At 29.5% G+C, this 14,789-nt stretch overlaps 1 protein-coding gene across 1 annotated transcript; it reads right to left on the bottom strand.

The window, feature by feature from the left end:
- Window positions 1-1,146: 1,146 nt before the first annotated feature.
- LOC111628711 (follistatin-like) lies at window positions 1,147-14,537 on the bottom strand. The gene is made up of 10 exons (XM_023372546.1): window positions 14,456-14,537; window positions 13,075-13,260; window positions 12,191-12,376; window positions 11,894-12,115; window positions 11,602-11,829; window positions 4,592-4,786; window positions 3,708-3,893; window positions 3,411-3,632; window positions 3,119-3,346; window positions 1,147-1,217 (listed from the first exon to the last, which is right to left on the bottom strand). Exons 1-10 carry the CDS (start codon window positions 14,514-14,516, stop codon window positions 1,147-1,149), a joined length of 1,785 nt encoding a protein of 594 aa, XP_023228314.1. The 5' UTR covers window positions 14,517-14,537.
- Window positions 14,538-14,789: the final 252 nt, after the last annotated feature.

The raw sequence follows: 14,789 nt of genomic DNA, 5'->3' as shown, positions 1-14,789 counted from the left end.
ATATAATGTCTAGTTTATAAGTATAATATACCGATTATAAATTAGGAATATTTGGGTTGCAATTTGAAAAAAATTGTAGACAATTCCCACTGTCTGTCATTCCGTCCTTCCTTAATCTCGAGAATGGAGTTAGATAAATGAAAATCGACTTAAGTATGGTAAGTTTAGAGATAGAAGGCCCCGATTAACTGTGTATGAACTTCTGGTTTGCACTGAAAGTCACGTTATTTCAATTCAAAAATTTTCCCTGAGAGGAGTTACCTAACGGCACGACTCTACAGGAGCAAAACACTACTAATTTGAAGTGGAGAGCATATATTTTAAATTAAATAAATTAAAAACACGACTAAAAATTGCAGCCCGCCATTGTGAACGTGTCATAATAAATAAATTGTCTTTGCATTACATTTTAAATGAAAGTTTTTATAATACGAGTATTGCTCATCTTGAATTAATTTTAACTTTCTCCTTGTAAAAGTTCTAATATTTTATGATGATGTTTTATTTAGTACAGATGGATTACAATCCATCTGTGCTAAATATAGAAATTCCAAAGTAAATAAGGATATTTTATTCTTCTAATAATTTTTTCTTTTTTTAAAATATTCACTCATTTTATTAAGAATCTAAATTATAAATCCATAAACAAAATAAATTTGTAAACATTTAAAATGTACAGTATAAACCTGTCCAAAGCGGAACCTTCATAATACGGAAACCTGTTTAAGCGGGAAGAATTCTTCGAAACGCAGCGATTTTTTGTGTTTAAAAAAATGTTCAAAATGGAAACCTACCAAACCGAAAAAAATATTCGGTACTGTGATAGTCCGGTTTACACAGGTTTTACTGTACAAAGTGTAAAATCTATTTGCTCTGAATATTGATAACGATTAAATAGAGCTTTATTTTAATAAAATTTTATAATAGAATACAATAAAAACCGGTGTAAACCGAAGCCGTACGAACCCAATATTTTTTTCGGTTTGGCAGGTTTCCGTTTTTAACAGGTTTTTTTGTGACATAGAAAATCGCTCCGTTCCGAAGAATGCTTTTCGACTTATTTCATTTCCGTTTTGGACAGGTTTTACTACATACATATAGCTTTATGCAAGTCCACCAGTGGCCAAGCGGTTCCGTTTCCTGACACTAGGAGTTCGGTCGTGGGTCGCACCTCGCCAAGATGGGATAGCCATGTGGAGTTTTCCGGGTTTTCTCCACTATATTAATTATCGCAAGTTTATTATATATACGATTATTTTTCCAATTGGTTTAATTACGAAAATAATTAATTAGCAAATAACAGATTAAAATAAACTCTTGAACGAACCTATCAGATACCTATTGCGCGAAACTCTTACAGTTGTTAAAAGCTTTACAAGTCACAAACGAGCAATTATTTATTGTGACAACAAATCTGGAAAGTTTCTCACTGTAGCTTATACCAAACGTGTGACTTCTTGTAAGATTTGTAACTTGTAATTTTTATGCAATAGGGCCCCAAGAGTATTAGACTAATTAAAATTTTAAATTCATATATTTAAGATCTTATCTTTAGATTGAAAAAGAAATATTTTTAGTGACTTAGATGGTAATTAAGTTTTATAGAGATAAGAAGATATAAGAACATGACTACTGAGACTACCAATAGCCGAGTGAATAATAGCACTGAGCACTGGTAGTTGGTCGTGGGACCTCACCAACGAGTTGGCACGTTAAAGTTTCACGTGGCTACCTCGTTGGTGAGGCCCCCGAGTCTTCCGGATTTTCTTCGTATGTCCCACCTTATAGCAGATCGTCCATATATTGCGTTGTTTTAATCAATCTAATCCACGTGGCTATTGTAATTTATTAAGACAGGCGTGAAAATAACAAAAACTAATTATATCAGAATTATATTTAAATTAAAAACCAGAAAAAGAAAATTAAATTTTAATTGTGTTTAAATTGAAATAATTATTTTTGAGGAGTCACCACTTTGGTCGGTGACTTTTTTAATGTTCATTGTAAATTGATGATATATGCCATTAGAAAATGTAAGTCGAAAAATTCCTAATTTATTGCCACATGTAATTCAAATTATGAATTTGTTATACAGCAATCTTTCTCTGTACAGTGTAATTGAAGAGAGTAATTACTGGTGTACTGAATCGGTGTTTTATTTGGCTAGGCATGCAATTGAAACACTAGAATTTGGGACTAATGTAATAAATATACACCGAAATTATATTCTACAGTATTTTTATGTTAAATAATGTAAGGAAAATGACAATTTAGTTAATTGTAGTCTGCTGGATTTATGCCAGATGAATTAATCAGTTGTGTTAATAGTATATAAGTTAACTTATATATCCTGCCCAGGCAGGAAACCAGTTTCTACTTTTCTCACATAAGTTCGAGTTAATAAATATTCGACTACATTTATTATAAATAAGTCAGTTATTTTAAGAACTTTTACCAATTGTACTGTACAGCACATCTAAATCTTAAAAAATTGATTAAAAATTTCTAGGACAGAAGTCAAATTTAAGTTATTTATTTATTTATAAAGGAAAAATTCCTAAAATGAAATTGTTTCCATTATTTTAAAATGTTTAAAGTTCTTTAAAAAATTATTCTAGTTAAATCTGGAATTTTATTTGCATAGTCACGGGATATTTCTCAAATTTTACTTTAATTTCCTTTTTAAGTTATTCTCTTCATTAACGAGGTTAACATACACACAAAATACGCCCTGTATACAGTATTTGACTAAAAGCAAAGGTTCTTAACCTTTTCACTGTAGGGAAGTGAATTTACCCTTTGAATTTTTGAAATGCATTCTTGCATCTTCGCCTTCTCTTTAAATAAAATTTCCCTTAAGAGGATAAAGTCATTTATGTTCTCACTTAATCAAATTTTAGACACAGCTTAAGTGATTAAGAAAGAGAATTCATCAGTGCCATTCATTAATATGAAAATATTTAAGTCTAGACTACAGCTTTACAACAGAAAAAAATACATAATTATATCTCAGGTTAAACAATTTCTATGACTTAAACTAGGTACTGGAGAATAAAAAACTACCTTTAAATTTCGATATTAAAATTTATCATAATTAAATAACTTAATTGAAATTTACCTGGACTATTACACGGTCCATCTTTTACTACCGAAATCTTAACTCCTTTCCTGCATATTTCTCTTTCTAAATGGCACAGACTGTTGTATGTGTTTCCATCGGATGCACAGAAGGGAGACCAAGAAGAACAGGACATTGGGCAATTCACACAAAATGGAATATTTTCAACGTGATCAAATATGCATCTACTTTGTTTCGGGCAATTAACCATATCGCAGTTTTCAAATTCTATAAAATGTTATAAATAATGTAATTAAATATTTTACAAACTAAATTAAAACACGTACTGTACCTCTGCATTGGCCCTTATAAGCGACAGAGACCATATATCCGAGTTTACAGGCTTCTTGTCTAAGAGTACAATAATTGTAATGAGTGATATTGTTAACGGTACAAATCACGTGATTTTTGACGCTAGCAGGACAATCTTGGTGACACCGAACGCAATGAGGACGATGATAATGATCAAGGAAGCAAGACTTCCCTCTTAAACACTTTACTTTCTCACAAGAATCTATTCGAAGAAAACGAAGATTAAGAAATAGCCGTTTTATAAATATATATAAAAATATAATATAAAATGAAATACTTTGGCATGGACCAAAATATGCAATTTTTAATTTATTTCCTCGTCGGCATTGCTGTTTCAGCAGTTTGCACTGATTAGCGTACGTTTGTCCGTCTGTTCCACACACGGGTCCAGATTGTTGTTTCTTGAAAGTGCATAAATTTTTCCTCGTGCAATTCGAATTGCAATCGTTTCTGAAGCAATTAACTGCAATAATATGGAAAAATTGCATAAATTAAATATCGTAGCTTATATTTCATTTCAAATGAATTTTATAATTGTTAATAATTACACATTTTAGGTAATTTCTTTGAAAAGAAAGAAGCATTTTTAACTCGATAATTACAATTTAATACGTAAATTTTTTAACTTTCAAGCGAAATTAATTCAGAAATTTCAGCTTAACCATTTTCAGGGAACGTTATTGAGTCTGTATGTATATCTGTGCGTTTATATGTAAACATAATGTATCTCTCATAAACGGAACACGGTTTAATATAGAAAAATAGTCAATAATATGCATAATTAATAGGGGAAAATAATTCAAAACTAGAAATACTCTTCGTACTTTTTAGTATTTAAGCAATTTTCGATTTGTATTCGAAGTTATTATGGAAATACGGGACGAAAAACTTATAAATAGCAAATTTTTAATTATTTTCTTCATTTATTTAGCGAGGAAACTAATTATTAATACTTTACAGTTTATTTAAACAGAAATTTACATTTCGCCATCTTAATTTAATTAAATATCCCTACTTTACTTCATTTAAATCTAGAAACAAATTAATTACTTTATAAATACTATTCCAAAGAAATCTTATATACTAAGAAATTATATGAACATACTTATCTCTATAAATATTATTATTTATTGTTGCAATTTAAGCACATAATGTATTGACCTTTACAGGGTCTACAGGGATAAAGATTTCCCACAATTTTCCAATAAAACAAAGATCCCGATCGATGTTTCTCGTTGCTCCAACCGTAAGAATTCGACCCTAAGCAACATTCCTTCCTGGTAACATTATTCATCAGCAACTGTGAACACCCTCCATTTTTTCCGATTTTTGCCCAGCAGTAGCCAGCTAGAAAGGTACCAAATTTGATAATTTTATTACATCAATATTTTAAAATTATAATTAGGAAATTTACTTTGTTTCACGTTAAGTAAGCTGGAGGTAATTACAAAATACCCATCTACTAATGCAAGAATTATTAATTATGAAGTTAATTACGTCTTGCAGAATAAAAAAAAAGTATTACCGGAATTGTTTCATTATCAACTGACAGATAATTAAGAAGAAAATTAAAAAAATAAATTAATTTTTCACATCGCTAACAATAATATAATGTAGAAACAAATTAAACCAAGTTCATAAACATGTCAAAATGTTAATACAGTACATACAAAAATAATTTTTTATTTATTTATTTTATTATTCTTCTGAGAAANATTACTACAAAAATTGCATAATAATTATACATTTTTTAAAAATATATTATTTTTAGATAATGATACCAATTTCTCAAAAAAAAAAAAAGAAAACTTTCTTATCTCATACAAAGCAAGCAAGACCAACAGCTTCAGTTAAAACAAGAATTAAATTTAAATAAAGAACAACTGCAGGTAGAGTTGAAAAGACTGAAACTAGAACAAGAAAAATTAGATTTGGAAAAAAAAAATTGATTTAGAGAGAAAAGAGAGAAGCAAGACTGATGGAGGATGGAGAGGAAAGATTGTTATTAGAATTATTTATGAAAACTTAGTTTTTATTCAAAGTTTTTATAAAATATAAAAAATTCTTTATTTATTGATTACATTCTAAGTATTTGTCCAATTTGCGGGTAAACAATTAAAATAATCTGATGTTGCATTACCATATAAGCAAGTGTGACAGTTTGTAAGTAATACATCAACAATATAAAGTTTACGAACGGCTGAAGATAAACAATTTCAATTTTTTTTTAAATCTAGAAAAGCAAATATTTGAATTATTTTCCCAAATACCCATTCAACATAGCGTACTCTCTTACTGAACTCATCCTTGAATTAAATACCTCTTGCTCGGGTGTTAAACTAGTACCTCGGAATGGTGTAATAAGGTGTTGACGCAAAAGATAACCAGAATTTCCATATAAAACAAATTGGCCCGTTCTCAGAACAAGAAATCGCAGCAAAATGCTCTAACAAATTAGATTTTCTTAACATTTCTGTCATGACGTCTTCCTTCTAATGGTTCAAATAAATTTGCAATTATACAATCAGGTGTAACCACTGATTGAAATTTCAAACAATGTGTACGTTTATTGCCACTAAATACCACCCTCTAATGTGTTTTTGAAAGACAAATAGGGCGTGCCATTCCATCTATGAACCTCCAACAATTTGTCAAAGGAGCACCTTTTGCTGTTATTACTGTACTTGACTAAATAATTTAAAATTTTTCTCCTGTTAGTTTTATTTGTCGATATTCAATAGCAATTTGAAACGGTTATTGTAAATGATATTTAGTATTTCATGTACAAATCTTGAAAGTTTACTTTTTGTTCTCCCCAACAAAACAGAAATATCATCAAGACTATTAGGATAAACTAATCTTCGTAAAAAAAATACAAAATACATCAATTCCAAGTGAGCATGATCCATTTTCACAAATTATTACAGATGGAAGGTGTAAAGCAGAATGGAGGTGAAACAAATCATCTCTTGAAAATTGTTAAAATTATAAAATTTTATAAATACTGTATTATTCCTTTTTTTCATTTTTACTTTAATTTATAATTACTTACCGAAAATAAAACAAGCAATCAGAATCTGTCATTTCATATAAATTCATTCTTACTTTTGTCACAGGTATAGCTTTAGTGATATATGATATAATAAAATGGCTTCTTCATCACTTTCATACTCATACAACAAGACTAATACCTCACAAGTAAAATTTTAATTAAACTCTTACTGTGAAAAAATAAAAATAGTGAACACAGCCTTAGAATTTGTGGTCACTTCATATTACTTTAAAAAATATTGAATAATTAAATAATTTCAGAATTAAAATAATCTATTTTTTACAATATTATTTATAAATGCTTAAATACTCATTATTTTAATAAAATACGTCATAATTTAAACCCCAAACACACAAAAAAAGAAGTTTAAGCCGACCTTCTACTCGCCATGCTCGAAGTACCAAACGCCATTGTTAACCTTCTAGATTTGCCAGATGGCGGCGCTCGATGTCCGACGTTCACGTTTTTGCGATGAAAACGTCGGTCGCAACCTCTCTAACGTCTACTGCTTTACGCGCGCGACATTTTCCATCACATAGCGTGAGGCATGCGACGGTCGTGCACGCATTGATAAGGGATAGCGAAGTAAACAAGCGCCAAAATTTTCAATAAATTAATTGTATAATTATGTGGAATTATAATCAATTAGCAGTTGATGCCCGCTGTAATTTGCATTATGTAAAACGTCTAGGAGACAATCATCCCTCTCTCAACCCCATGGTTCCGACTTACCTGCAATTTCAACATAAAAATAGACTTAGGAATGTAATTCGTTCTGAGTTTTAGATAGTAATAAAGATATTTAGACATTTTTATTTACTGTTTAATCATTGGGCTGCAATTTCGAAAGTGCAGAGCTGTAAATTTCCACTGTCGTCCGTCTGTCCGTCCGTCTTTCCTTAATCTCGAGAACGGAGTAACATGAAAACCGAGATCGGGCATGGAAACTTTAGGGCAGGAGGACTGTATACGAACGTCCGATAAAAACCGAAATCACGTGAATTCAATTAAAAAATTTTCCCCTGAAAGGATTAGTTAGATGACTGGTAACATTCAATTGATCAAGAAAAGTATGATGTACAGTACAGGGGAAAACACTACTAATATGAGTTGGAAAACATATATTTTAGATTAAATAAATTAAGAATATAATTAAAAATTGCAGCTCGGTATTGTGATGACGTCACAATAAATAATTGCTCTTTAATCATTAATTTATTGCATGAATCTTAGAAAATGATAGGCTGATTTCCATATATCCAAAATGTCTGCAGTTTATCATGAAATATAGAACTCCCCCCCTTTGTTTTTTAAAATGACTTGTTACATAACATAACGTGCAATAAATTATTATATTAAGCAGTAAAAACTGAATTTGCAAATTAATTTAAATTATTAACTTTTGTGGTTTGTAAGAGAGAAACCTTTAAAACATAATATATTTAATTTCCTATAACATTTTAAATACAATAAGCATAATATAATGGTTTTAAGAATGAATATTAGTCATCTTCATTCGAATTTTCTGGCATTTCATCTAAAAATAGAGACAAAATAATTAAAATTATATTTTATAATTTAAATATTTTTTATTACATCATCATGAGTATTAGAAACAATAGCTTTATCATCTCTACGTCATATTACAATATTATAAAATCAAAATGTAATTGTGTGTGATTATATATACATATATGTATATATTAAACATTATATATACATATACAGTATAACCTGTTTAAACCGAATCGCACTGTATCAAATATTTTTCGGGTTTGGCAGGTTCGTTTTGTACAGATTTTAATATATAGGATATTTAAGAAATTAATATAAAATATACTAATAATAACATTAAATATGCTTATATATAAGTATATACAGTAATGTAGTCATATATACGTCTATGTATTACACGAACATTTAAAATTATATATTGAAAGAATATAAAATAATAGATGTACTGTACAGTATTGTATATTATTTTAATGTTATAATGTGTATATATAATGTCTAGTTTATAAGTATAATATACCGATTATAAATTAGGAATATTTGGGTTGCAATTTGAAAAAAATTGTAGACAATTCCCACTGTCTGTCATTCCGTCCTTCCTTAATCTCGAGAATGGAGTTAGATAAATGAAAATCGACTTAAGTATGGTAAGTTTAGAGATAGAAGGCCCCGATTAACTGTGTATGAACTTCTGGTTTGCACTGAAAGTCACGTTATTTCAATTCAAAAATTTTCCCTGAGAGGAGTTACCTAACGGCACGACTCTACAGGAGCAAAACACTACTAATTTGAAGTGGAGAGCATATATTTTAAATTAAATAAATTAAAAACACGACTAAAAATTGCAGCCCGCCATTGTGAACGTGTCATAATAAATAAATTGTCTTTGCATTACATTTTAAATGAAAGTTTTTATAATACGAGTATTGCTCATCTTGAATTAATTTTAACTTTCTCCTTGTAAAAGTTCTAATATTTTATGATGATGTTTTATTTAGTACAGATGGATTACAATCCATCTGTGCTAAATATAGAAATTCCAAAGTAAATAAGGATATTTTATTCTTCTAATAATTTTTTCTTTTTTTAAAATATTCACTCATTTTATTAAGAATCTAAATTATAAATCCATAAACAAAATAAATTTGTAAACATTTAAAATGTACAGTATAAACCTGTCCAAAGCGGAACCTTCATAATACGGAAACCTGTTTAAGCGGGAAGAATTCTTCGAAACGCAGCGATTTTTTGTGTTTAAAAAAATGTTCAAAATGGAAACCTACCAAACCGAAAAAAATATTCGGTACTGTGATAGTCCGGTTTACACAGGTTTTACTGTACAAAGTGTAAAATCTATTTGCTCTGAATATTGATAACGATTAAATAGAGCTTTATTTTAATAAAATTTTATAATAGAATACAATAAAAACCGGTGTAAACCGAAGCCGTACGAACCCAATATTTTTTTCGGTTTGGCAGGTTTCCGTTTTTAACAGGTTTTTTTGTGACATAGAAAATCGCTCCGTTCCGAAGAATGCTTTTCGACTTATTTCATTTCCGTTTTGGACAGGTTTTACTACATACATATAGCTTTATGCAAGTCCACCAGTAGCCAAGCGGTTCCGTTTCCTGACACTAGGAGTTCGGTCGTGGGTCGCACCTCGCCAAGATGGGATAGCCATGAGGAGTTTTCCGGGTTTTCTCCACTATATTAATTATCGCAAGTTTATTATATATACGATTATTTTTCCAATTGGTTTAATTACGAAAATAATTAATTAGCAAATAACAGATTAAAATAAACTCTTGAACGAACCTATCAGATACCTATTGCGCGAAACTCTTACAGTTGTTAAAAGCTTTACAAGTCACAAACGAGCAATTATTTATTGTGACAACAAATCTGGAAAGTTTCTCACTGTAGCTTATACCAAACGTGTGACTTCTTGTAAGATTTGTAACTTGTAATTTTTATGCAATAGGGCCCCAAGAGTATTAGACTAATTAAAATTTTAAATTCATATATTTAAGATCTTATCTTTAGATTGAAAAAGAAATATTTTTAGTGACTTAGATGGTAATTAAGTTTTATAGAGATAAGAAGATATAAGAACATGACTACTGAGACTACCAATAGCCGAGTGAATAATAGCACTGAGCACTGGTAGTTGGTCGTGGGACCTCACCAACGAGTTGGCACGTTAAAGTTTCACGTGGCTACCTCGTTGGTGAGGCCCCCGAGTCTTCCGGATTTTCTTCGTATGTCCCACCTTATAGCAGATCGTCCATATATTGCGTTGTTTTAATCAATCTAATCCACGTGGCTATTGTAATTTATTAAGACAGGCGTGAAAATAACAAAAACTAATTATATCAGAATTATATTTAAATTAAAAACCAGAAAAAGAAAATTAAATTTTAATTGTGTTTAAATTGAAATAATTATTTTTGAGGAGTCACCACTTTGGTCGGTGACTTTTTTAATGTTCATTGTAAATTGATGATATATGCCATTAGAAAATGTAAGTCGAAAAATTCCTAATTTATTGCCACATGTAATTCAAATTATGAATTTGTTATACAGCAATCTTTCTCTGTACAGTGTAATTGAAGAGAGTAATTACTGGTGTACTGAATCGGTGTTTTATTTGGCTAGGCATGCAATTGAAACACTAGAATTTGGGACTAATGTAATAAATATACACCGAAATTATATTCTACAGTATTTTTATGTTAAATAATGTAAGGAAAATGACAATTTAGTTAATTGTAGTCTGCTGGATTTATGCCAGATGAATTAATCAGTTGTGTTAATAGTATATAAGTTAACTTATATATCCTGCCCAGGCAGGAAACCAGTTTCTACTTTTCTCACATAAGTTCGAGTTAATAAATATTCGACTACATTTATTATAAATAAGTCAGTTATTTTAAGAACTTTTACCAATTGTACTGTACAGCACATCTAAATCTTAAAAAATTGATTAAAAATTTCTAGGACAGAAGTCAAATTTAAGTTATTTATTTATTTATAAAGGAAAAATTCCTAAAATGAAATTGTTTCCATTATTTTAAAATGTTTAAAGTTCTTTAAAAAATTATTCTAGTTAAATCTGGAATTTTATTTGCATAGTCACGGGATATTTCTCAAATTTTACTTTAATTTCCTTTTTAAGTTATTCTCTTCATTAACGAGGTTAACATACACACAAAATACGCCCTGTATACAGTATTTGACTAAAAGCAAAGGTTCTTAACCTTTTCACTGTAGGGAAGTGAATTTACCCTTTGAATTTTTGAAATGCATTCTTGCATCTTCGCCTTCTCTTTAAATAAAATTTCCCTTAAGAGGATAAAGTCATTTATGTTCTCACTTAATCAAATTTTAGACACAGCTTAAGTGATTAAGAAAGAGAATTCATCAGTGCCATTCATTAATATGAAAATATTTAAGTCTAGACTACAGCTTTACAACAGAAAAAAATACATAATTATATCTCAGGTTAAACAATTTCTATGACTTAAACTAGGTACTGGAGAATAAAAAACTACCTTTAAATTTCGATATTAAAATTTATCATAATTAAATAACTTAATTGAAATTTACCTGGACTATTACACGGTCCATCTTTTACTACCGAAATCTTAACTCCTTTCCTGCATATTTCTCTTTCTAAATGGCACAGACTGTTGTATGTGTTTCCATCGGATGCACAGAAGGGAGACCAAGAAGAACAGGACATTGGGCAATTCACACAAAATGGAATATTTTCAACGTGATCAAATATGCATCTACTTTGTTTCGGGCAATTAACCATATCGCAGTTTTCAAATTCTATAAAATGTTATAAATAATGTAATTAAATATTTTACAAACTAAATTAAAACACGTACTGTACCTCTGCATTGGCCCTTATAAGCGACAGAGACCATATATCCGAGTTTACAGGCTTCTTGTCTAAGAGTACAATAATTGTAATGAGTGATATTGTTAACGGTACAAATCACGTGATTTTTGACGCTAGCAGGACAATCTTGGTGACACCGAACGCAATGAGGACGATGATAATGATCAAGGAAGCAAGACTTCCCTCTTAAACACTTTACTTTCTCACAAGAATCTATTCGAAGAAAACGAAGATTAAGAAATAGCCGTTTTATAAATATATATAAAAATATAATATAAAATGAAATACTTTGGCATGGACCAAAATATGCAATTTTTAATTTATTTCCTCGTCGGCATTGCTGTTTCAGCAGTTTGCACTGATTAGCGTACGTTTGTCCGTCTGTTCCACACACGGGTCCAGATTGTTGTTTCTTGAAAGTGCATAAATTTTTCCTCGTGCAATTCGAATTGCAATCGTTTCTGAAGCAATTAACTGCAATAATATGGAAAAATTGCATAAATTAAATATCGTAGCTTATATTTCATTTCAAATGAATTTTATAATTGTTAATAATTACACATTTTAGGTAATTTCTTTGAAAAGAAAGAAGCATTTTTAACTCGATAATTACAATTTAATACGTAAATTTTTTAACTTTCAAGCGAAATTAATTCAGAAATTTCAGCTTAACCATTTTCAGGGAACGTTATTGAGTCTGTATGTATATCTGTGCGTTTATATGTAAACATAATGTATCTCTCATAAACGGAACACGGTTTAATATAGAAAAATAGTCAATAATATGCATAATTAATAGGGGAAAATAATTCAAAACTAGAAATACTCTTCGTACTTTTTAGTATTTAAGCAATTTTCGATTTGTATTCGAAGTTATTATGGAAATACGGGACGAAAAACTTATAAATAGCAAATTTTTAATTATTTTCTTCATTTATTTAGCGAGGAAACTAATTATTAATACTTTACAGTTTATTTAAACAGAAATTTACATTTCGCCATCTTAATTTAATTAAATATCCCTACTTTACTTCATTTAAATCTAGAAACAAATTAATTACTTTATAAATACTATTCCAAAGAAATCTTATATACTAAGAAATTATATGAACATACTTATCTCTATAAATATTATTATTTATTGTTGCAATTTAAGCACATAATGTATTGACCTTTACAGGGTCTACAGGGATAAAGATTTCCCACAATTTTCCAATAAAACAAAGATCCCGATCGATGTTTCTCGTTGCTCCAACCGTAAGAATTCGACCCTAAGCAACATTCCTTCCTGGTAACATTATTCATCAGCAACTGTGAACACCCTCCATTTTTTCCGATTTTTGCCCAGCAGTAGCCAGCTAGAAAGGTACCAAATTTGATAATTTTATTACATCAATATTTTAAAATTATAATTAGGAAATTTACTTTGTTTCACGTTAAGTAAGCTGGAGGTAATTACAAAATACCCATCTACTAATGCAAGAATTATTAATTATGAAGTTAATTACGTCTTGCAGAATAAAAAAAAAGTATTACCGGAATTGTTTCATTATCAACTGACAGATAATTAAGAAGAAAATTAAAAAAATAAATTAATTTTTCACATCGCTAACAATAATATAATGTAGAAACAAATTAAACCAAGTTCATAAACATGTCAAAATGTTAATACAGTACATACAAAAATAATTTTTTATTTATTTATTTTATTATTCTTCTGAGAAATTAACTGCTACAAAATAATATAAATCTTTCACGAATTATATTTTTAAAAAAAAGAAAAAAAAAATAAAGACAGTCTTAACCTTGGCATTGTAGACTTCAATTATTATTGCCTTAGTTTTTATTATGTCTAGTCAAATAGGAAATTTAAAATGGCGTGTGTATAAAGTTCTATTATATAACACTTGTTTACGAATATCCTGAGTTTAGATTTTTTTTTTTTAAATTAACTTTTCAGTCTGCACTAATTGTTTTCCGTCATAAGCATAACAAAAGGACCCTTTTGTATCTGCATGGTCTCTTAGCCTCCATTGTAGGCCTACCAAACTTATAATAATAAACCAAAAAAGGACCTTGGAGGAAGTTAGAGATGAAGCCCCAACATATCCGAGTCAGCTCTTCTCCGAAAATTGATAAAGTATTAGAAATTGATTGAGGGCTTAACAGCAATATAGAAATACAGTAATGGGCTTAATAGCAATTTAGGAATACAGTAATAGGCTAAATAGGAAATTAGAAATAAAGATAATGGGCTTAATAGATGGATTTGTACTTTATTGATTCTTTAGAGTTGAAGTTGGTACTTATGCCTCCATTGTAGGCTTTCCAGACCTAGAAAATATACCTTGCGAGAATTTACGGAAAATTCTGTATACTAACGCGTACCAATGTACAAAATTTTTATCCGGATCTAATTTTCACAGTAGCAATTTGAACGTTTAAAATTGTGCGCCCATAGAAAATTTAATTTAAGTACTGATTTATTTAAACTTTAAACTTAAAAAATTGTTCATATATTAAATTGAAGAGAAAACGAATTAAAGAACTTACCTTGATTGGAATTAAAGTTAATAATTAAAATAGCAAGAAAGAGCAAAATGTTAGTTTGCATGTCTGATCGGTGAGATTTGAATGAAATAGATGGCAACAGTTTGGTTAGGTATAAGAACCCGCCTCTTTGTTTAACGTTAGGCAATCAGATCTTTCTGGAATGGGAAGTTAATGAGATCTTTATTGCTTTGTTTATAATTTAAGAGATTGTATGTAGCCAAGTACGGATCGAGTTCGTTAATAAATGCAGAATAGCTTAAGTAGTTTCAGCGTGGTTGCCTGTAACAAGTATTTATTACAAAATAACAGGCTTAAATTTATTGTAGTAGGAAGG

This window comes from Centruroides sculpturatus, unplaced genomic scaffold, assembly GCF_000671375.1.
Source record: "Centruroides sculpturatus isolate CEXI.00-Female unplaced genomic scaffold, Cexi_2.0 scaffold416, whole genome shotgun sequence".
Taxonomy (NCBI): domain Eukaryota; kingdom Metazoa; phylum Arthropoda; class Arachnida; order Scorpiones; family Buthidae; genus Centruroides; species Centruroides sculpturatus.
The sequence above is the reverse complement of the archived record's forward strand: the minus strand, read 5'-3'. Positions and strand labels throughout refer to the sequence as shown.